The 21268-nt window shown below is 42.2% G+C and overlaps 1 protein-coding gene and 1 non-coding gene across 2 annotated transcripts in view; one reads left to right on the top strand and one right to left on the bottom strand.

Moving 5' to 3' along the window:
- Window positions 1-21268, bottom strand: part of SLC5A1 (solute carrier family 5 member 1) — a 58433-nt gene that overhangs the window by 4715 nt on the left and 32450 nt on the right. Inside the window, exons 6-14 of the mRNA XM_004485245.4 lie at window positions 16656-16761; window positions 15396-15476; window positions 13318-13538; window positions 12940-13075; window positions 11184-11291; window positions 7993-8143; window positions 5335-5503; window positions 2572-2787; window positions 589-685 (exon numbers count right to left, since the gene is read on the bottom strand). Of these exons, the coding sequence (XP_004485302.2) occupies window positions 589-685; window positions 2572-2787; window positions 5335-5503; window positions 7993-8143; window positions 11184-11291; window positions 12940-13075; window positions 13318-13538; window positions 15396-15476; window positions 16656-16761 (1285 nt within the window). The remainder of the gene's footprint in view (window positions 1-588; window positions 686-2571; window positions 2788-5334; window positions 5504-7992; window positions 8144-11183; window positions 11292-12939; window positions 13076-13317; window positions 13539-15395; window positions 15477-16655; window positions 16762-21268) is intronic.
- Window positions 7485-7546, top strand: LOC111760174 (U7 small nuclear RNA). Its single transcript, XR_002793938.1, has one exon. It is a non-coding gene; the product is annotated as a U7 small nuclear RNA (small nuclear RNA).

The following is a 21268-nucleotide window of genomic DNA, read 5'->3' as shown; positions in this document are numbered from 1 at the left end:
ATCTGTTCTAGGTTCACAGGGTGTGTGAGAAGAGGTTTGACTCTTCCCTTGCAATACCCCAATTTTTTTAATGTTACATTAAAAAAATATGAGGTTCCCATATACCCCCTACCCCCCTCACCCCACTCCCCCATAACAACAACCTCATCCATCATCATGGGACATTCAATGAACTTGGTGAATACATCTCTGAGTACTGCTGCACCACATGGTCAATGGTCCACATTATAGTTTACACTCTCCCCCAGTCCACCCAGTGGGCCACGGGAGGACATACAATGTCCAGCCATACCCCAAATTGAGGCAGGGTGGCAAATTCCTCATGCACACATTCACTGAGCAGGATAAAATGTGAAGGGAGAGGTAGGAAAGGTGGGATGATTCTGCACCTCCCCTTGACCAGGCCTCAGAGTGAACTTCCCAAAACCCATTCACCCCTCTCATTCCCACTCCACTCCTCACTCCTCTGAAGAGGAGAGATCTGAGGTTTGATGAAGTCATTGAGTGAAAGTATTAGTAAAGTGGCCTTGCTATTACTGTAGGAGTAACATTTTAGGGTTTGGAAATAGACCCTGAATCATAAATCACCATTTTCAGTGGTGTTCTCTGGGATATCCTCCTCTCCTGCATCCAGGTCAATACGTTCCTCTTTGCTGTTTCGCAGACTCCAACACAGACGGTAGAGCTGTGGGGGGAAAAAACAAAACAGCACAGGTTAGCAGGAAGAGCCAAACCAATGTCTCTGCCAAGAAGGTGGGAGAATAAAGGAGTTTGTGTCAAGAAAGGAAAAGGAAAAGGAAAACAGATAACAGATCATCCCACGTACAAATGTATCTCTAAATATATTGGTAATCTGGATATAAATCTTACACATGCTTGTATCTCTTCTGAGACTAACATCTACCTTGAACATAGAAAGGTTTGTTGAATGAATGAATAAACCCTTGTTACATGTAATAAATGAATTTGTTCCTTTTAACACTGGTACTGGCAACCAAGACTAGACATCTGTCTGTCCTAAACAGCTGTATAAAATCAGATTTTGTGTTATGTGTTTGTCATATTCTGGGGAGAATAATCTGTAGAATCATGAGCCATATTAGAAGAGAGGCACAGGGTCTACTGACATAGTCTAGAGCTTGAATCACAAACTTAGAGAAGGTTGAAAGTCATTGCAATGTGCTCGTCCCAACCATGCCCTGTTGATGGCTACCTTGCTTTCTATACCTCAAGAGGAGGCATGGAGCTAAGTGTGTTGGGGGCTTCAAAACTTTAAAAGGCTGGGACATGGAGAAGCAGTTGACACAACACAAAAAAGTCTGTGACCGATCCAACCAATAAACATGATGGTGTTTCTGCTATAAAAACATTCTTTTTTCAATATTAAGGTTGGTCTTGACAATTTGGCAGTGAGGTTAAAGATCTCTTAGGGATTCTGTGGGCCTGTGCGGGTGTGCACATGCGCATGCACATGCATGCTGAATGGACAAATATGACCTTGAGTTAACTTTCTGGTTCTGTATCCTAGAAGCCTGAAAAAGGTGGAATGTCAGCTGCGTTGGGTTACCAGATTATACTGCATATACAATAAAAAATGATCCTAGTACATTGTATCAGGATTGCAAGGGCAGAGAATGATTCCTAAACCAAGAGGGCCATTTTAAGCTAAAGAAGAGTACTTAGTGATTTTCGAAGTATGAATCAATAGGACTTTGATATTGTTAGAAATGTCTTCAGTTCTGTGAGCAACTGTTTGGTGGTTTAATTTGGGAAAGTATCAAATATCAAATATCAAATATCAGGCTTCCCTGAGTATGGTGATACTTGTAACTAGATATGTCCCTTACCAGAACTCTGGAAGTTATGACTAAAGGGCTGTTACAAGAAATTTCAGGTCCTATCTGGGACAAGGACCTCTAAGCCAGAGTGGTCCCTGTGCCCACCCATTTGATCTCATTCCCTTGTACCTGATCAGGGGACAGAAAACTGAAGTGTGGCCTGCTGTGAGGACTACTGATAAAGACACATGCCTGATACTGCCCTACCTACACACTATGCTTCCTATCCTATATCCTTCTACAGGAAACCAGTGCCAAGTGTGGCTATTTTTTTTTCTTTATTCATTTTTTTAATATTACATTTTAAAAATATGAGTTCCCCACCCCCCTCACCCCATTTCTCTCTCCATAGCAGCATTGTCCTCCATCATCATGAGACATTCATTGCATTTGGTGAAAACATCTCTGAGCATCGTTGCACCTCATGGTCAATGGTCCACATCATAGTCCACACTCTCCCACGTTCCATCCAGTGGGCCATGGGAGGACACACAGTGTCCAGTAATTGTCCCTGCAGCACCACCCAGGACAGCTCCAAGTCCCAAAAACACCTCCACATCTCATCTCTTCCTCCCATTCCCCACACCCAGCAGCCACCATGGCCACTTTCTCCAGTGTGGCTATTTTAGTTGTGTGAGTGTGAAATGTCTAACTGAGCTAAGGCAAACCAAGATGGGTATGGAAGCATGAACATGAAACAAGGGCAGTACAGGTCTCCCAAATGGATACTCACATGAACATCTGGAATGGGCTTGGTAAAGAGGGAGATGACCACAATGGTGATGACAGAAACGACAAAAAGGATGATGGCAAAATACAAATAGTGTACACCACAGATAATTGTGGGGCAGTTGCTGGGTTGCATACAGCTCCCGGTTCCATAGCCAAACTCAGCAACCATGCGGGATACCCCAACCAGAAATCCTAAGATCAGTCCCCAAAAGGCTCCCTGTGAAAGAAAATCCTTGATTAACTAACACCAAGCACATAAAACAGACAGGAATTCTAACATCCCTTTTGGAGCACAGGGAAAGGGGACGAAGTTTGGGAAAGTGATAGCTCCAGGCCATTTTACCCTAAAATATCCAAATAACCAATTTAGAATACAAACCCAAAGCCTTAAGAATTCCAAAAGTAATTCCCTTTAACTTTAAATAGAATTCAAACCTCTCTACCCTCAGCTACTATCAGCACCAGCCCCCAGATTTAGAACATTCAAATATAAAGTAATTACTTGCAAAATAATTTGTATTCTTTGAAGACACAAAAAGGAAACCAAATCCTTTGGAAAGAAGGAGAAAGGAAGTTTCCCATCAAAATACAAATAATATTTCCTTCTCCCACTTTTCTTATAGGTCCAAAGTCCCAATTTATAATTTGAGAACATAAAACCATACTACATGTTTTGCACATTAAATGTATGGCTTGCATATTAGAAATATGGAAGCCTTTAAAAGACGCTTGGAGGACAATTTTTCAGTTGCTTATTTAACTCTTACTTAGTTCTATCTAGCCATCTATAATCTATCTATCATCTATCTATCTATATCTATATATACATATTTTTTGGAGGGGAGGGAGTCAGTCCATACCTAAAGGAACAGGTCTAGGTCTGGAATTCACATTTTAAGATGACCAGTGACAAAGTAGAGAGTGCTCTCAGAAGGGAGGCCAAAGGGAGACTTCATGATTCAAGTGTTGATCTTAGCATCTTTGCTAGCCATCACTAGCCCCACACTTTATATTTCAGGTGTGTTAACTGCTTGCTACTCTTTAAATATGCTATGAATGTTCATGTACTCCAGGGAGAGAACAGGTTCTTCTTGGTGACCCTGTTGTAGCTCAAATGGCACATCCCTCCTCCGAAAAGAGAACTGAGGGGTGAGTACACCCTCCTGGCTGTGACCACAGCACTGTGGACACTTCTCCACGCCAACACTGACCTCACTGCTATGGAATCCCTCATTCATTTCTCTGTCTCCCCACTTGAACTGGAGGTTTGTCCAGAGCAGAAACCATACTTCATTCATCTTTGTGTTCCTAGTGCTTAGCCCCATGTCTGGTATCTGAAAGTATCTGCTAGATGAATAAATGTATAAGGAAAAAGAAGAATTTGTTCCCCATTCATTTGCCATGCACTTATTCACTCAAAAAAATATTTCCTGACTGAATTTGTGTGACTAGTATTGATAAAACTTGCTAAGGTTTTCCTTCTCTTTCAGCATGTAATGTATTACTTTAGTCTTTATTCTGAAGGGGCACTTGAAAAATCTGATAGCCTTTCACATTTTCTTAGAGACTTAGAATTGCCCCTCACCAAGAACAGCCTCCTGAGATGACCTTGCCATCTCTAGCTATTACTCTCTGAAAACATTAGCCCATGGTTTCTTAACCATGACACTATTGACATATTGGACCAAATAATTCTTTGCTGTGGGGAGGGACTGGCCTGTGCATTGTGGGATATTTAATAGCATCCTGGCCTCTACCCACCAGATACTAGTAGCATCTTCCAAATCATGACTAAAGAAATGTTTCCAGACATTCTCGAATGTCCCCTGGGAACAAAATCACCGCCACCCCCCATTGAGACCCACTACTATAGATACAACCCAATTCTTGGTGTTGTTTTGTTTCATTTTTTAAGTCCTGGTCTATTGCTGAATCATATCTTCTTGTGACCCACTGCTCTACCCAGCTGGACTTCTGGCCACACTTTCCTAACTTATATTTAAGAAATCCGCTAGTAACCAGCTTCAGTCATTCCCCACTGAGACTCACCCCAAACTGTGTGCCTATTTCCCCCACCTGTCAAGATCACCCCTATCTGTTCCACTTCACCCTCTAAATTTAGGGAGGTACTATTCTCTCTGCCTTGATTGTCCTCTCTTCCATCTCCAACTTCAATCCTTCCAGTCCCACCTCCTCCTGGGGGTCTTCCCTGATGGTTTCAGTCTGGGTTAATATAAAATGAACCCCTCCCTATTTACATTTTGTGCCTTATTTTACCCCTCAATTGTTATCTACCTTACACTGTTCTCCATACAAAACACTTGAGCACCAGGTCTTTGTCCTTCACTAGGACCTGGAAAGTGCTGGCTACAGAACCACTGGAGGCAGCCTTTACTAGGGCTTCTTCTGGAGCTGCTCACCGAAGCAGCTACAGATTTCCAGAGGATGCCACACAGTCAGGTCAAAATTGCCAAGCTTGGCTAGGAAATGCACAACAATGTTATTTGTGTGTACCTGCAAGTAACACTGAGGGAAAAGGGAGTCACAAAGAAATGTGAACTCAGTCCCCAACTTCCAAGAAGCTCATACCAACTCTCTGAGAGCCCCAAGGTCCTTGAGGGTGTTCCCATATGAACCTTCACAGCACATCCATTTCTGCTCATGATCTCGGGAAAATGGAATCCCTCCCACAGGGAAGATGCAAACCCATGTGAGAACTTCTGTGACAGAATGGGTTTTCTGGACATGTCAGGATGATACCTACTGGCTCATTGACTCTCTTGCAGAAAATAGCAAGCAGGAAAACAGCTGCAATGGGTGGTCCCAAGTAACTGGTGATGGACTGGATGTAATCGAAGAGCTGCCCACTTTGTGCTGACTGCACAATGGGCACCCAAGCAATGCTGACGCCAATCAGGACCAGGATGAACAACCTAAAATCAAAGCCCCCACAACAGAAGTGTCAATAAATAGCTCTACATTTTAATATATATATTTGCATGTAACAAATATAAATATATTAAAATATGAACACAGCTAGGAAAATTAATTAACAAACTCATTCTTTGAGCTTTTTTCTTCTGTACTTTGCTTTTAGGAAGTCATCTTTGTCTATGAGTAAGTGAAACACACTTGAACTTCAGTTATAACCTAGACCTGGTCACTCCGGGTAAGAGAATCTCACTTTTTTTTCTTTTCTTTTTTTTTATTATTAAATTGTCTTTTTTTAAGTACATATATCACAAAAAATGTTACATTAAAAAATATAAGATGTTCCCACATACCCCACACCCCATTCCCCCACTCCTCCCATATCAACAACCTCTTTCATAATTGTGGCACATTCATTGCATTTGATGAATACATTTTGCAGCACTGCTGTACCACATGGACAATAGTTTACATTGTAGTTTACACTCTCCCCCAGTACATTCAATGGGTTATGGCAGGATATATAATGTCCAGCATCTGCTAACAGGGAGGTGAAGATGGTCAACCACCATACCTGGGGACTGAGAATCTTATTTTAAGAGGCAGCAGAATATAGGAATAAGAGTACGGACTTTGGAGCCAAACAGCCTTGCACTCCAATCCATACTCCCTCTGTGTGGCATAGGACATGTTACTTAAGCCCTCTGAGTTTCAATTTCCTCATCTGTAAACTAGGGATAATATTACCGACCTTGCAAGGTCCCAGTAGTAGCCAAACACCTAGCAAATAGTAGGCACTTATTACAAAATAAAAAACCATTATTATTTTCTTCTCCTCCTCCTCCTCCTTCTTCTTTATAATAAATAAACCTAAAAGTACAAGCCAAGAAGAGTTTTCAAAGGAATAGTCTAGATGGAAAGGAACACTATCAGGTTATTTCTAACTCTCCTCTTAAATTTCATTTCAGGTTCTGAAAAGATTGCAGGATTCCCTTATAGGTTCTTCTTACTGTTTTTGTTTTTCTCTTAATTTAATTGGGAAGAAGGCTGTGATTCTCTTACCTCACTTACCTGTATTTAAAGGGAAAGAGTCTTAAACTAACCATCATAGAGCAGTGTTTTGCTCCCCTATTTCTTCCTGTAGAATGCCCTGCCCACTATCCTCCACTTACCCAAATTTTACCCACGGTTTTGGGTTCAGCTCAGGTTCTCCCTTCCTCAGGAACCATGCCCAACTACTGCATATCACACTCCTCTCTCCCTTCTCTGATTGCTCTCACAGTCCCTACAGCAGAGTTTGGAAATGTTTCACATGACTGTAGCTTGTCTAGCGCAGGGACAAGCCCCAGTGCAGCAAGCACAGGTTGCACAAAAATGTGAGCCCCAATATAATCTCAGGATTGTGAGATCCAGGACTGAGCAGAGCTATACAGTCATTCCTTTCCAAGGATCTTGAGGCTTATACATAATGGAAAGTGTTAATAAACTCCTTTTGAAGGAAAAACCAGCCAAGATAATGGTGCTGCTTCCTGTGAAGCAGAGTAGTCATCTCTGGCCTGGTCATATCTTCCCTGGGTTCCAGGTATCTTGTTGCCTGATAGTGGCCTACCATTTTCCTTTCCTTTCTGCACCTTAATATAGCTTACAAGGCCTATGGGGTGGCAGCCCATACCCCTGATGCACTCACTGGCACCTTTCCCTTGACATCCCAGGAACTTGTTCCACCTGTTCGGTCAAGGTTGACCTGCCTTGGCCCCATGACAAGACATAGCAGAGTTTCTCTTAAACTCAATCCAAAGTGCCTGCTGTATTTCAGAGCATTATGATGATAAGCACACTTGACCCATGTACCAAATGGTTTGCTGCTTTCAGTGACCTCTCATGCTTATTAGCTCATTTGACATAGTGTTTTAGACTTTACAGGGAATGTTAACCAGCATGGTCTCACTTGACCTTCAAAATGGTCCTGCAAAATATTGCAGTGAGTGCTACAGCTTTTTTAGAATCTATCTAGTAGTTCTTCTGACTTTAGCCGGAAGATCCTTTTTTTAAAAAAAATGTTGCAATGAATGGTTGAGGCATTTGAGGAGTCTAGGCCTCAAAAAGATGGCCATTATGGATTGCTACAGACTGGGGGGTGGACAGTATGGGACAAAGTAAAAGGGACCCAGTTGACCACAGATTCCAGGCCTAGCTCTGCCACTGTCCCCACTACATTGGTTTAGGAAGTATAAACCTCATTTTGCTTGTTTATAACCTAAGTGTTAGGTTAGATGATCTCTGATGTCACTTTTAATTCCAGAGGGGCAACTTAAATTTTTAACTCCAATTTAAAGTTAAATGTCACAAAAGGACAAATATAACTAGCCACAAGGTTACTCTCATTCCACCCAAGCTTCTGCAGCTTCTCTGGCTTGAGGGATAGCACAGTTGGAGCCTCTCTGACCATTGACACTCTCAGGGCGCATGGCAGGCGGGAAGCTGCATTTACCTTCCTGCAATCATGAGCTCTCTCTCAGATGCTCTCTTCCGGACCTTGGTGTAGATGTCCATGGTGAAGAGGGTGCTGGCGCTGTTGAAGATGGACGTCAGGGAGCTCATGAGAGAGGCCAACATGACGGAGAGCATCAGACCTCGCAGTCCTAGAAGAAAAAGAGGTCATGAGTGTCACATGCAGCACCTCAGCTTCTTTGTGCTTAGGAAGTGTGAGGACCCAAGGTTTGATTGCCTTCTGAAACCATACCATGTCCTCTGACTTATATCCTCAGAGAGATTATTAAGGAATGAATTGTGGTTTTTAATTATTTTGTAAGCCCCAGAGCAGCCAAAAAAAAAAAAAATCTGGGGCAAAATAAATATGAGGTAAATATTTTGCAATTGAATGATGATGATAGTAATGGTGATGATGGTGTATGTGTGTGTGTGTGTTTCCATTTGGGGGGGGGGCTATAATATTTCTCACCCAAAAGTTTTACAAGATGGCAGAAAGAGATTTAAATTAGAATTCAAAAGATGAGGCTCTGTTTCTAACCCTGCCAGTAACGACTCATTAGAGGAGCCTAAGAAAAACATCCCCTGTGGGCTTCATTTCTTGATGTGTTAAATGGGGATAAGACCAGAGTTGTCCAAATCAGAATAAGAGATACATAACTAGCATAGTTGGCTATAATCTCTTTTCCTCTTCCCATTACAAGTAAGGCACAAGGGTCTACCTGGTGGCACTGGAAAGCCAGACCAAGCTGAGAGACCACAGAGGCCAATGTAATCCAAGTCAAGCTCCAAAGGGCCACAGTGACTCTGGCTAACTGCAACTTTAATTAATAAGCAATCCAGTTCAGTGGAGTAGTTAACTTTACTTCCTTTGGATTTTTGGCCTCCTGGGTCCTCTAATCTAACCATATTTGATTCCCTTGAGTTGGAACTTGGAGACTTTTCTTCAACATGAAACATGAACAGCAGCACAAAGTGCAGGTCCCAAAAGTCAAAAGTCTAGCTCTTCTGGACTCACAATTAAGTACTCAATCACCTGGTATAAGGCCCTGAGTCTAAACAGACTTGCAACTCCTGCACTCTGGTTTATTGGACTTACCCCACTCATCTAACATGGAGGTGAAGAAGGTCAACCACCACACCAGAGAGCCAAGAGTGCCTACAACTCAAAGCAGGAGAATTGCATCCAGCATCCATGTGGAATCTAAGCCCCCTCTTGATATAGATGTGGAGTGGACACAATCATTCTAAGGTCCACAGGATGGAGGAATAGAGTATGGATTAGAGTGGACCTACTGATATTCTATTCATGAACTATTGTGATTAGTAATTGAAGAAAACGTGGCATTAGTGTGGAGAAAGTGGCCATGGTGGCTGCTGGGGGTAGGGAATGGGAGGAAGAGATGAGATGTGGGGGCATTTTCAGGACTTGGAGTTGTCCTGGGTGGTGCTGCAGGGACAGTTTCTGGACATTGTATGTCCTCCCATGGCCCACTGAGTGAAATGTGGGAGAGTGTGGGCTATGATGTGGACCATTGACCATGAGGTACAGCGGTGCTCAGAGATGTATTCACCAAATGCAATGAATGTCTCATGATGATGGAGGAGATTGTTGTTATGGGGGGAGAAGCGGTGTGAAGGGGGTGGGTGGTATATGGGGACCTCATATTTTTTTAATGTAATACTAAAAAAATAAATAAAGGATAAAAAAGTAGGGAGAAATGACCAATGAAAAATAAAATAAAATAAAATTTTTAAAAAGTTAAAAAAAAAAGTAAAAAAAATATTTTTTGATATAACATTAAAAAAATTTTTTTTAATCACCTGGTATAACCCATTCCTTATGGTGAGAAACCTTGTATCACATCCATTTACTTCTACAAACTCCCTGATTGTAGGGCTAAAAATTACTCCTTGCTCTTTTCTCCATGTGTTTCCTTGGAACAATCTGACAGTCTAAAAGCCAATTCATTCTCCAGGTAAAAAATTTTCGACCTAGGACACTCAATTCAAGCTTTTACGTTAATCTGTTAGAGAGCTTTGTTAGACCTTCTAGATAAGCATAAAAAAGTCGTATTTTTCCTAACAAGTTTGCAGATCATGTTCTTTTCAAGCCTAAGTGGACAAGTCCCAGTACTCATAAAATCCAACCAAGCCATATGATTATTCCCATTGCAGGAAGACATGTTCAAAACCTGAGAACAAGCAGGGACTCAAGCAGACACTTGTACACTGATGTTCACAGCAGCATTATTAATAAGAACCAAAAAGTGGAAACAGCACAAGTATTCATTAACAGATGAATAGATAAACAAAATGTGGTATATACATTACAATGGAAATTTTTCAACCATGAAGAATGAAATTCTGATACATGCTACAACACAAGTGAACTTTGAAAAAATTATGCTAAGTGAAAGAAGTCAGATGCAAAAGTACAAATACTATATGATTTCACTTATATGAAATATCTAGAATAGGTGAATTCATAGAGACAGAAAGTAAATTAGAGGTTGCCAGGGGTTGGGAGTTGGGAGAAATAAGGAATTACTGCACAATGAACATTTTTGTTAATAGATAGTGCTGATAGTAGCACAACGTTGTGAATGTAAGTAATGCCACTGAAATGTACACTTAAAAATGGTTAAAATGGCTAATTTTGTGTTATATATGTTTTACCACAATTTTTTTTTAAAACCGAGGACACCTGGAATAAGGCTTTCTCTATTGATCCCCCAGACTCAGAAACGGCTTTGCCCCAGAAGACCCACAGAAATCTACATAGGGAAGCGGATGTGGCTCAAACAATTGGGCACCCACCTACCACATGGGAGGTCCAGGTTCAGTTCCCAGTGCCTCCTAAAGAAGATGAGCAAGATAGTGAGATGGTGCAATGGGCTGACATGGCAAGCTGACACAACAAGAAGATGCAATGAAGAGAAACTACAAGGAAACACAACGAGAGATACAACAAACAGAAGCAGAGATGGTTCAAATCATTGGGCACCTCCCTCCCACATGACAGGTCCCAGGATTGGTTCCCAGTGCCTCCTTTTAAAAAAAGAAGCCAAGCACAAAATGAACAGACACAGAGAGCAGATAGCAAGGGCAAACAATGGGGCAGGGAGAAATAAAGAATGAAATCTTTTTTTTAATACTATGTAGATCCCTGTCAACAGGATTGACTCTCACCGTTAGGCATGAGCTCCACCACTAGGGTTGGGTAGGCGATGTTGGTACAGCCCACCTCAGCACCACAATACTTCTTACATTCTGAGGGAAGGACACAGGCGATTTTTTCTGGGGAGAGACAAAAAGGCATGTCAGCAAGCAGGTATCTGGGAAACATGTCCGAGGTTCATCTTCTTAAAACAAGACTTCCAACATGACATTCCCGCCTGAGGCCCTGAAAAGGCTGGACAGAAAGTGCAGCTCCCAGTTGAGCCCTTCCATGCCCTGCCCCTAGCCCACTAGCCCTGATACATCCCCAAGATCCGACGAGGGAGAAAAGATAGCTCTTGGGCAGAGGAAAGAAAATAAGGCATTTCACAGTGTGGAGAGGGAGGAGGCACTGTCCTTAAAATTTAGCTAGCTACCCTGCAGCTCACCAGAGATACTTGTCATGTTTCTCCTGAAGATGACAGAGACCGTGGCTTCTAATTTAATTTTAAGCAGCTCTTGCAAACAGGGTTGGATGCCCAGACAACTGAGGGAATTCCCCTATGGCAGGGCGATTGAATAGCACTTGCAAGATGTGGGGAATCAGGGGTAGGGACAGAAAGAAAGTGGCCTGGGAGGGGAAGGGGACATTAGCTAGAAACTTGAAGTGAATTCTAGAACCTCAGAGAGAATTCAGATCAACCAACAATTATTAAGCACTTACTATAAGAATACTTTGTTTTTTGGGTTTTTTTAAGGATTTTTTAAATTTTTTTAATTAATTTATTGAAGTATATCACATATACATAAATATACATAAACAATAAGTATATAATAATAATTGTGAACTTACAAAACAAGCATATATAATATCATATAGGACTCTCATTACTCATCCTACCACCAATAACTTGCATTGTTGTTAAACCTTTATAACTAATGAATAAAGACCATTGTCAAAATATTACTACTAACCAAAGTATTTTCCCCCAACCAACCTTATTATTATTATCTTTATATCATTTATATATGAATATACATAAACAAGTATATAGTAAAAGTTGTGAACTATAGGTATACTTTGTTTAGTCCACTGATCTATTATGGTACTATCTCAAATATTTTTATAAATTTGTGTGCTATATCCATTACAATATGAATTACTTAGTTACATCTATTTTTCTCATGCCAGGCAAGCCAGAAATATGAGAGCACTATTAGAAGCACTCAGCCAGTGATTAAAAAAAAGTACCCTCACACTGTCCTGACTTCATTTTCGAGGGTGCTTACCAAATATTTACTCAGCTATGCTCTCTTTTTATTTCATATTCCAGGAAATAGTTTTGATCCATGACAGCTAACCCAAAAAAAAAAACAAATGGCGATGCTGGAGAGGGCTCCTTGGAGGACTAGGAAACAGGAGCAGCAATTAGAGACGGGTGGGAGGTCCTTTGACATTAAGGAAGCCATCATACACACCACTCTAACCTGGGGGAACTGAGCAGCAACTGAGCAAATATTAGCTAAAGAAAACCACAGCTGGAGGCAGGTCATGATTTCAGAAGATTTGAAAAAAAGAGGTGAAAGCATTTTCCTATATAAGAAACCAGGGAACACAATGCCACAGGCTCTGTGCCTTTGAATTACTATCAGGAGAATAATAATTCTTGGTAATCATGGCAAGAAAAGAGGAAAAGGGAGAGGGGTAACAGGAAGCTACAGGGCTTTGGAAGTGACTTAGAGCCAGGAAAATGGGAGTGTTGGCAGCGAACCTAGCAGGAGGCATCACCTGTGTACAGGATGCGGCTGATCATCCCCGTCATCACCATAAGGAACATGGGCAGCAGCTTCAGGTACCCACACATGATGCAGCCGGCCTTCACGTGAGACATGTTCTTGGCCGACAGGCAGCGCTGCACAATGACCTGCCAGGGAATATGCAGTGAGGGAGTGGTGCAGGCTGGAAAACCCCACGAGAGCCTTCTGCTCTCCCAGCCTCCCCGTCCTGAATCTTTGGCTTGGCACTTCCAAGTCAACAGGGCTCAGCTACCCCCAGACCATGTGAGCCCTGCCCTACTTTTGCCAACTCCACAAGTCACAGACAGATGGGGCTTCTTATGTTGCCTTAGGGAAGACCCCACCCAGCCCACACTCCCAGCTTGGGTACCTGATCTGTGCACCAGTACCACAAGGCAAGAATGGTCATCCCGAAGATAAGACCAGGCCATGGGAGATCTCCCTTGAGAGGATCTCGAAAGATGTGAAAGGCGTCAGGCCTCGGAGTATAGCATTCTTCCTTGATGGTGATGTTTCTATCAGAAACCAAGGTTGGAATGGCATTCATGTACTTCTCCATGAAGCTTTCATACCCTCCCACTTCGTAAAAAGCTGGAAAACATAGGTAAAAAAAATCAACAACTTGAAACTCAGAACTATTCTTTTCCTTCTGTGGATGCCTGAGAGACTGAGAGGATCCAACGAGCGGGCCGGAGATCCCACCATGTAATCTTGGGCAAGACACTTCCCCCTCTGGGCCTCAGCTTTCTCCACAGTAGAATGGGATTATTAACCCTGCCCCATCCCCTTGGGACTACTGTGAGGCTCCAAAACAATAACTTGTGAAAATAGTCCAACTCTTTACAGAAGGAAGGTATTTTAATTTTTTTTTAAAGATTTATTTATTTATTTATTTCTCTTCCCTTCCCCCCTCCCCCCCCCACCCAACCCAGTTGTCTGTTCTCTGTGTCTATTTGCTGCATGTTCTTCTTTGTCCGCTTCTGTTGTTGTCAGTGGCACAGGAATCTGTGTTTCTTTTTGTTACATCATCTTGTTGTGTCAGCTCTCCGTGTGTGCAGCACCATTCCTGGTCAGACTGTACTTTCTTTCGCACTGGGCGGCTCTCCTTATGGGGCACACTCCTTGCGCGTGGGGCTCCCCTACACAGGGGACACCCCAGCGTGGCAGAGCACTCCTTGTGTGCATCAGCACTGCACATGAGCCAGCTCCACATGGGTCAAGGAGGCCCGGGGTTTGAACCTTGGACCTCCCATGTGGTAGACAGACGCCCTAACCACTGGGCCAAGTCCGCTTCCTGGTATTTTAATTATTAAAAGGAAGACCTCAAGATGCAGAAAAATTAGAACACTCATGCACTGCCAATGGGAATGTGAAATGGTGCAACCACTGTGGAAAAGTCTGGCAGTTCCTCAAACATTTAAACATAGAATTATGATATGACCCAACAATTCCATTTCCAGTAGGGAAAAAAAAGTGAAAGGGACTCAAATATAACTGTAAATGGATGTTCACAGTAGCATTCACAAGAACCAAAAGGTGGAAACAACCAACCCCAAATAAGGACCAAGGATCACCCACAGCTAACCCCAAATGCCAGTCTTCAGGAAGAAAACATTGCCTTGACGACACACTGATTTGGATTTTCTCTTACCTCAAAACCATGAGCTAATAAATTGTTTGTGCCAACCCATTATACAGTATTTGCTTGAGCAGCTATGAAAACCAAAATGCATGAGGTTTACATTTAACATCCTAAATCTATAGCACTCTGATTTAAATTGATACCAACTTAACTTCAATAGCATACACAATCTCTTTTCCTACACCTCTCCATCCCCCTCTTTATGTTGCATATTATATCTTCCCATAACAAGGACCCCTAGATCTTAGGTATCCAGTCTTCTCTTTAGGATTTCATAGACAAGTAAAATTTCAAAATACCGTTAGAGGTGGGGCAACCTAGAAGGGCAAGTTTTTTAATTTTGTCAAGTAAGGATAGTAAGAAAGAAAATTATCACCCTACTGTTTTCAAGCAGGTCTCAACATAATCTGAGATTTAAAAATAACAATACTTCAATACAGTTAAGCTGATGAAAAACTCATTACACTATCCTTTTACTGTCCAGTTTGGCTGCAGACAGAAGACCATGTTATCACAGGTCAAGATTGGGAATCAGTGGCCCAGACTTTCTAGAAGAGGAAGCAGAGAATCCAGATGTTCTCTGGGCCAGCCCCAGCCTGAGACTTCCAGTGGTGAGGAAGGGCCTGTGCACTTCCATAATGAGGCACCAATCCACGCCATACCCCTCCACTTGAGGGAACAGAGCCCTTCCAAGCTCACTGCCTGGACTGGCAGCAGGTAGAGTAGCCAGACTTGCTTTTCTCTTCCTGGGGTGCAGGTCCTCTACCTCTATCCCCACCTCCTCAACCTGCTGAAGTTCCACTTACCGTAGCCAGTCAGAATGAAAGATCCCACCAGCATGATCACTGTCTGCAAGGTGTCGGTGTAAATCACAGCAGCCAGGCCCCCTAACAGGCAAGAAAACAATAAATACATCTGACCCCATGTTGGGGGCAACCTGTCTACCTGCTTCCTTTCCCCATCTTCTACCCTTTATTCCTCTGCACACCTTCTAAGCACACCCTTTCACTCACCCATCTGCCTCTCCCTGCCTTCCCTCCCTTGCCCTGATACAGCATGTACCAACATCTCCACTTTTCAGAGAAATGCTTGGAAGGCCTTGGAGAAAGGAGAATTCTTCTCCCTAATTTAAGGTAAGAGAGTGATGTGATACTTTTAAGCCAGGAAATGGTTTATAGGAGATGTTTCCTCTATGGTGAAATGAAGTATCTTTCATCATCAAAAATCAGGGAAGAGCAAAAAGCTGACTGCAGAGATATCTGGGAACATTACCAAATTGGCATCTTTCAGAGGGCTACTTGTATATCCACTCTTTCTTTTCTTGGGCCATCTAAGTAACTTCTTGCCCTCTAAGTTGATTGGAACAGGAACCCGGGAATGGGGTTCCAACTGAGCAGCAAGTTCCACCACTGACCCTGCCCTTCCTAACTGGAAAGAGTGACACTTCTGCAAAGGTTTCCTCAATTGTCATCCAGTCATCCACTCCTCCAGTAACCTCTTTCTTTGTGTCACTCCCTCCCTACAGTGGCTCCAATTGCTTATGACATCAAATCCAAGGCCTCTCTCTGGCTTCCAAGGCCTCTCTAGTATGACTTCATTTTAAGCATCAAGCCTTATAGCCCATGATTCCCTCTATCTCCCAGTGACCATCCTCTTCCAGCCAAACCTACCTGCACTCACCCTCCCTCCAGCCCCATGCCAAGCCCATTCTCACCTCTATCCCTCTGCTCACTCCATTCCCTACACTTGACACTTCCTCCCTGATTCTCCCAACTTAGCCAAAATCTCTCCACAATCTGCAAGATCAAGCCCTACCCTGCCACCTGTAAGAATTTATCTTGACTATTCCAGCTAACACTAGAGTTTTCTGAGATCTCCCACATAACTTATAGGGTCTGTGAGTTGGGGCCAAGCAAATATCCCATTATCAAACTGTTTCCTAGGTGTGTAATTCTCCTTGAGAGGAGAAGCCATGTCTCCCACTTCCTTCCTTCCTTCCTACTTCCTGCCCAAGAGCCAAACACTGTGCTGGGTGTGAGTTGCTGGGATAATTTAAAAGGACTCACCTGTGATTGTGTAAAGGCCAGTGATAGCCAACAGGAGAAATATAGCCAGGTACAAATCCAGGCCCAAGGCCAAATTGATGAATATGGCCCCAGAAAAGATATCTGCCTGAAAAGGAGAAGAGAGTGGAGTTAGGAATGAGAGAGGCCAGCTGACTGCAGGGAGCACTCAGTGCCTACAGGGAGGCAGACATGGAGGTAGGTGCTAGGAGAAGCTGTCACCTGAGTGGGTAGAGCATGTCAATGGCTGAATTTTCCAAGATCCCAAGGTTGGCCCCACTCCCATTGCCCTTTGGCTGAAATTCCACTATTAGAGATTCATATTTTTATCCCCAGCTAAGAAGATGAGTATCTAAAAGAGAGTATTGTTCTATCTTGAGTTTCCCAGCACGGTTTACTCAAGATGATAATAGATATTCCATGAAAAGAAAAGGATTCCATGCCCAAAAGTCTATGACATGCTGGTTTAAAGAAAGTTTAGGCAGTTTCTTTACCATACAGTTTCTCTGAGCCTTTAATACACACGGTGCACTATGAATTCCTAGGAAGGGAACATGGTACACTTTTCACAAACTTCTTTAACCACGGAACCCATTTTGTCAAGAAACAACTATTAACACCTTGAAGTTTCTCATAACTCAACATATGGACTCGCAGTAAGCTATTATCCATTTACACCTTAGTACACAGAGGTTTTATTAGACATATATCCAAAAGCAAGTTTGAGTGTTGGCAGGTCCATAACTGACTCTTCTCCCTCCTCACCCCCACCCTCGAGTGGAGAGAAATTTCAGTGACATCATAATTTTATCTCCCAGGCCCAAATGAAGTCCACTTTGACTCAAACAGAACCAGGGCATCACCAAGCACATCTTTCATGGCAGGCTTGGTGCTAACTGATTTTATCTGGGTTATCTCAAGAAACTTTGGGGAAAATTGTTCCTTCTTCACTTTTGAATTCACCAGACATATTCTTAATGTAGTTCTTCCCCCACCACCACATCTCCTCCTTGCCTCATATACCCACCCCGTAAAGCTACCCAAAACCTTCCATCTGGCTGGATAGGGCAGCCGCTGATTTAGACCAGCAGAGTGCGCTAGGATCATCCAAAATGAATTTTCTTGTTCCCTCCAAAATACTACCAGAAAGGATAGCATTAAGGGATGATCATTGTGAGTCTTTTGTTGTTAAATCTCTAGGCAGAGAAGAAGCTAGACTTCTCCTAGATGGAATGTACAAACTGTTTTATGGCATAAAATCCAATCAACCTCAGGGTGTCCAAAGGGCTGCCCAGTAAGAGCCCTGGAGAATGGGCCAGCAGCAATGGTTTCAGCGCCCTTGCATCTTCTCTCTTTCCTTTTCTCCCCTCTTTTTTCACCACCGCAGAATCTCGGAGCCCTCCAGTGACTCCTTGCATCTTCTCTCTTTCCTTTTCTCCCCTCTTTTTTCACCACCGCAGAATCTCGGGGCCCTCCAGTGACTCCATATCTCTACCTGCTCCTCCCAACCAAACCTCCTATTCCCAGCTTTTCTTATTGGTGGAAAGCTTGTCTAATATCAACTCCATGCTTATGTGCTAATGCAAGAGCACTGGCCAATGAGTCAACCTCCCCTGCCTCCAGAGTGGGCCTTCTGATGATCCAGTGACTTAACTCATCTCCTCTTAACCCCCACGCAGAGGAACTAGCCCCCACGGCCCTACTGTCATTGTCTTTCCTGATGGAGGAGAGGCAGAACCAGGAAGGGAAAGAGAAATGATGACTAAAAAGAGCCCACACACACATACACATTTTCTGTCCCCAGGAATAGTGGTCAGAACACCTGGATTTTAGCCAGGGGCCTATAGGCCAAAGCGTTTCCCCGCTCCATTTCTCAGTGTTCTCATCTTGAAAGATGGAAGGCCTGACTTTAGGGACCTGTGACTCTCAGTTGCTAGAAGTGGGAAAGTCCTGCAGCTGAGCAAAGCATCCCCCTCCCAGATCCTGGACCTGTTCTATCCTGCTTCCTATAGTAGTTTAATATGAGGAAAGAGCCTCCTTGCTGTCCATCAGCTAAAGGTGAAATGGCTACTTCTTCCTGATCACACACTGGGCTTCTTGAAATTGTAATGAGTATTTGTAATGATGCTCCCCTCGCCATAGGCACCATAAAGTCTTCAGATTAAACAGGTTCATTGATTGCAGTGGACCGGCTGGTAAGTACACACACTTTTGATTTTGTGGAAAGCTATAAAAAGATTCCAAGTCTGCTACTGCCTTTAAAATGCCCTTGGCTGGTTTACTTTCCAGAGTAGTTAATTTTTAATACTTTATGACAACACATCATAGTAGACTGTGAAACATTCATTAATATCTGCCTTGTTGTCATTATCACAAATAAGCAACACACAGCCCCTAAAGTAATGCTATAAACGGAGTCTCTGAATACTTACGGGAAGTGTCGGGCTAACAGAAATCTTGTTTTTGTGATACTCCCTTTCCAGCTAACAAGGCAGATAAAGAATTCCAAGAAAACCTTCCTTATGAATTTAGAAATCTGGGATAAATTCTGCCTCCCATGAGTCATTGGATGAGTTCTGTCCTTGGGACCCTGGAAATTAGTAGGGGTGTTGAACTTACTGTAGCTCCACACAGGTGACTCCAGCTAGGTGACTTACTTTGTTCCTGGTACTCTGACATGTGTTTTTTCACCTCCCTAGATGTCCAAACTTTTTCCTGCTTAACTAGGAGTGTTTTCCTCCATATCTATAGGACTTTTCAGTTTACAAAGGGCTTTCAGATGCATGCAATGCATTGCTCTTCAAAACAAAGTAATGAGATGGGCAAAATGGCTTCATTTTACAGATGAGAAAGACATAGTCAATGACTTGCTCAAGAGCTAAAAATCCAGGATTTCTGTCTCCAAGCCCATTGAATTCCCACCATATCAAAAAGTAAGAGTCCTCCCTTCTGTAATATTTCTGCAGTGTTAAGGCCTTTAAATTTTTTTACTTATTAAAATAAATTATGTGTATGGTTTAAAAAAAAAACAACACAAAGTTATACATTTATAACTTAGGGGCCCCACCTCCAGTCATTCTGCCCAAAGGTGACCACTGTCAAGAGCTTTTAGTCTGTCAAAAGATTTTCAAATGTTTTGTTGAAAATTATGTATTAATAGTATGTTCTATAGTCCCCAAAAAAATAGTAATTATGAAGATGGAAATATGGTAAAATGCTTACAATTTAATGTGAAGAGCAGAGAGAAAGGCAACAAAATATTATGCATCTTTAATAGAATGCACACAATATTGGCAAATTCCAAATATGAAAATGTTTGTAATAAAGTTACAGGAATATGGGTGGTCTTACCTCCAAGAGTTTCTTTAATGTCAATGTTATATTGTTCTCACAGTAAGGTGGGGGGAGCAGAAATTTTAAAACACAATACATTCTTTATGGCTGTACAGATATACATATATACGTAGTAAAAATATAAAAACATAGACCAGAAAAATATACATTATGTTCAAGACAGTATTTTTACAGGAAGGAGAGAAACAGGATCAGGAGGGTTACACATACCCTTCCATTATATCTGTAATGCTTGATTTCTTTAAAAAATGGGAAAAAAAGATGGTAAATCGTTTACATCTATGAAATGTGGGTGGTGGATATAAAAGTGTTATCTATATTACTCTTTGTACTTTTCTTTATGTTTGAAGTTTTCACCAATTTTTTTCATTTATAAGAAAAGGGGACTGGGTAGCGAGTACAACACAACTTGGATATAGAAGAGCCCTTCTACAATCTTACAAAATTTTCTTTTTCCAGCTCATCCTAGACTGTTCCTTCCCTAAACTATTCTTAGCCCTTAATAAGAAAAAATATTTAATTTTTTGTTTGTTTGTTTAAAGCAGGCTGCTAAGGAAAATCAACTTGAAGTGAAATAGAAAAGCATGGTCCTCTAGACCAGGAGTTGGCAATTTTTTTCTATAAAGGGCCGCATAGTAAATATCTTAAGCTTTGCAGGCTATATGGTATCTGTTGCAACTACTCAACTCTATCACTATAGCATGGAAGCAGCCATAAACAACACATGAACAAGTGGGCATGACTGTGTTCCAATAAAACTTTATTTACAAAGTCAGGCAGAGAGCCAGATTTGGCCCAATGCCTATAGTTTGCTGACCCCTGCTCTATATTAAATCTACAAGCAAACTTCCTTCCCATCACTTTGAAAATTTGTCTGAACAATGACCATGGGACAAAGAGAGCACCTCCTGGAAAACCTCTTGGGTAGGTCACTTCACCTCAGGTCTAATACCATGAAATCTTGTGATTTCATTTGTGTGTGTTTACTTCCCATCCTGGCTCTAACCAGTGTGTGTCTGAGCACCCAAACAATCTCAATGAGATTTGAGAGGGGAGAAATCTCATTATTTCAAATTTTCTTTCCAATTGGGAAAGTGAATGGCCCAAGCAATGAGCATTCTAACCTTAAGCAAAAGACGAAGCTCTGTCTGATGGACAGTGGCATTGCTGCAGTCATAATCTGTGATAAGAGCCCCAGGAAACACAACCAAGAACATTTGGCCATCACGTATAATTCATAAAATCTGAGACTTTATCTCAAG

The sequence above is a fragment of the Dasypus novemcinctus genome, chromosome 19 (genome assembly GCF_030445035.2).
Source record: "Dasypus novemcinctus isolate mDasNov1 chromosome 19, mDasNov1.1.hap2, whole genome shotgun sequence".
Taxonomy (NCBI): Eukaryota; Metazoa; Chordata; class Mammalia; order Cingulata; family Dasypodidae; genus Dasypus; species Dasypus novemcinctus.
This window is presented reverse-complemented; position numbering and strand designations above follow the sequence as displayed.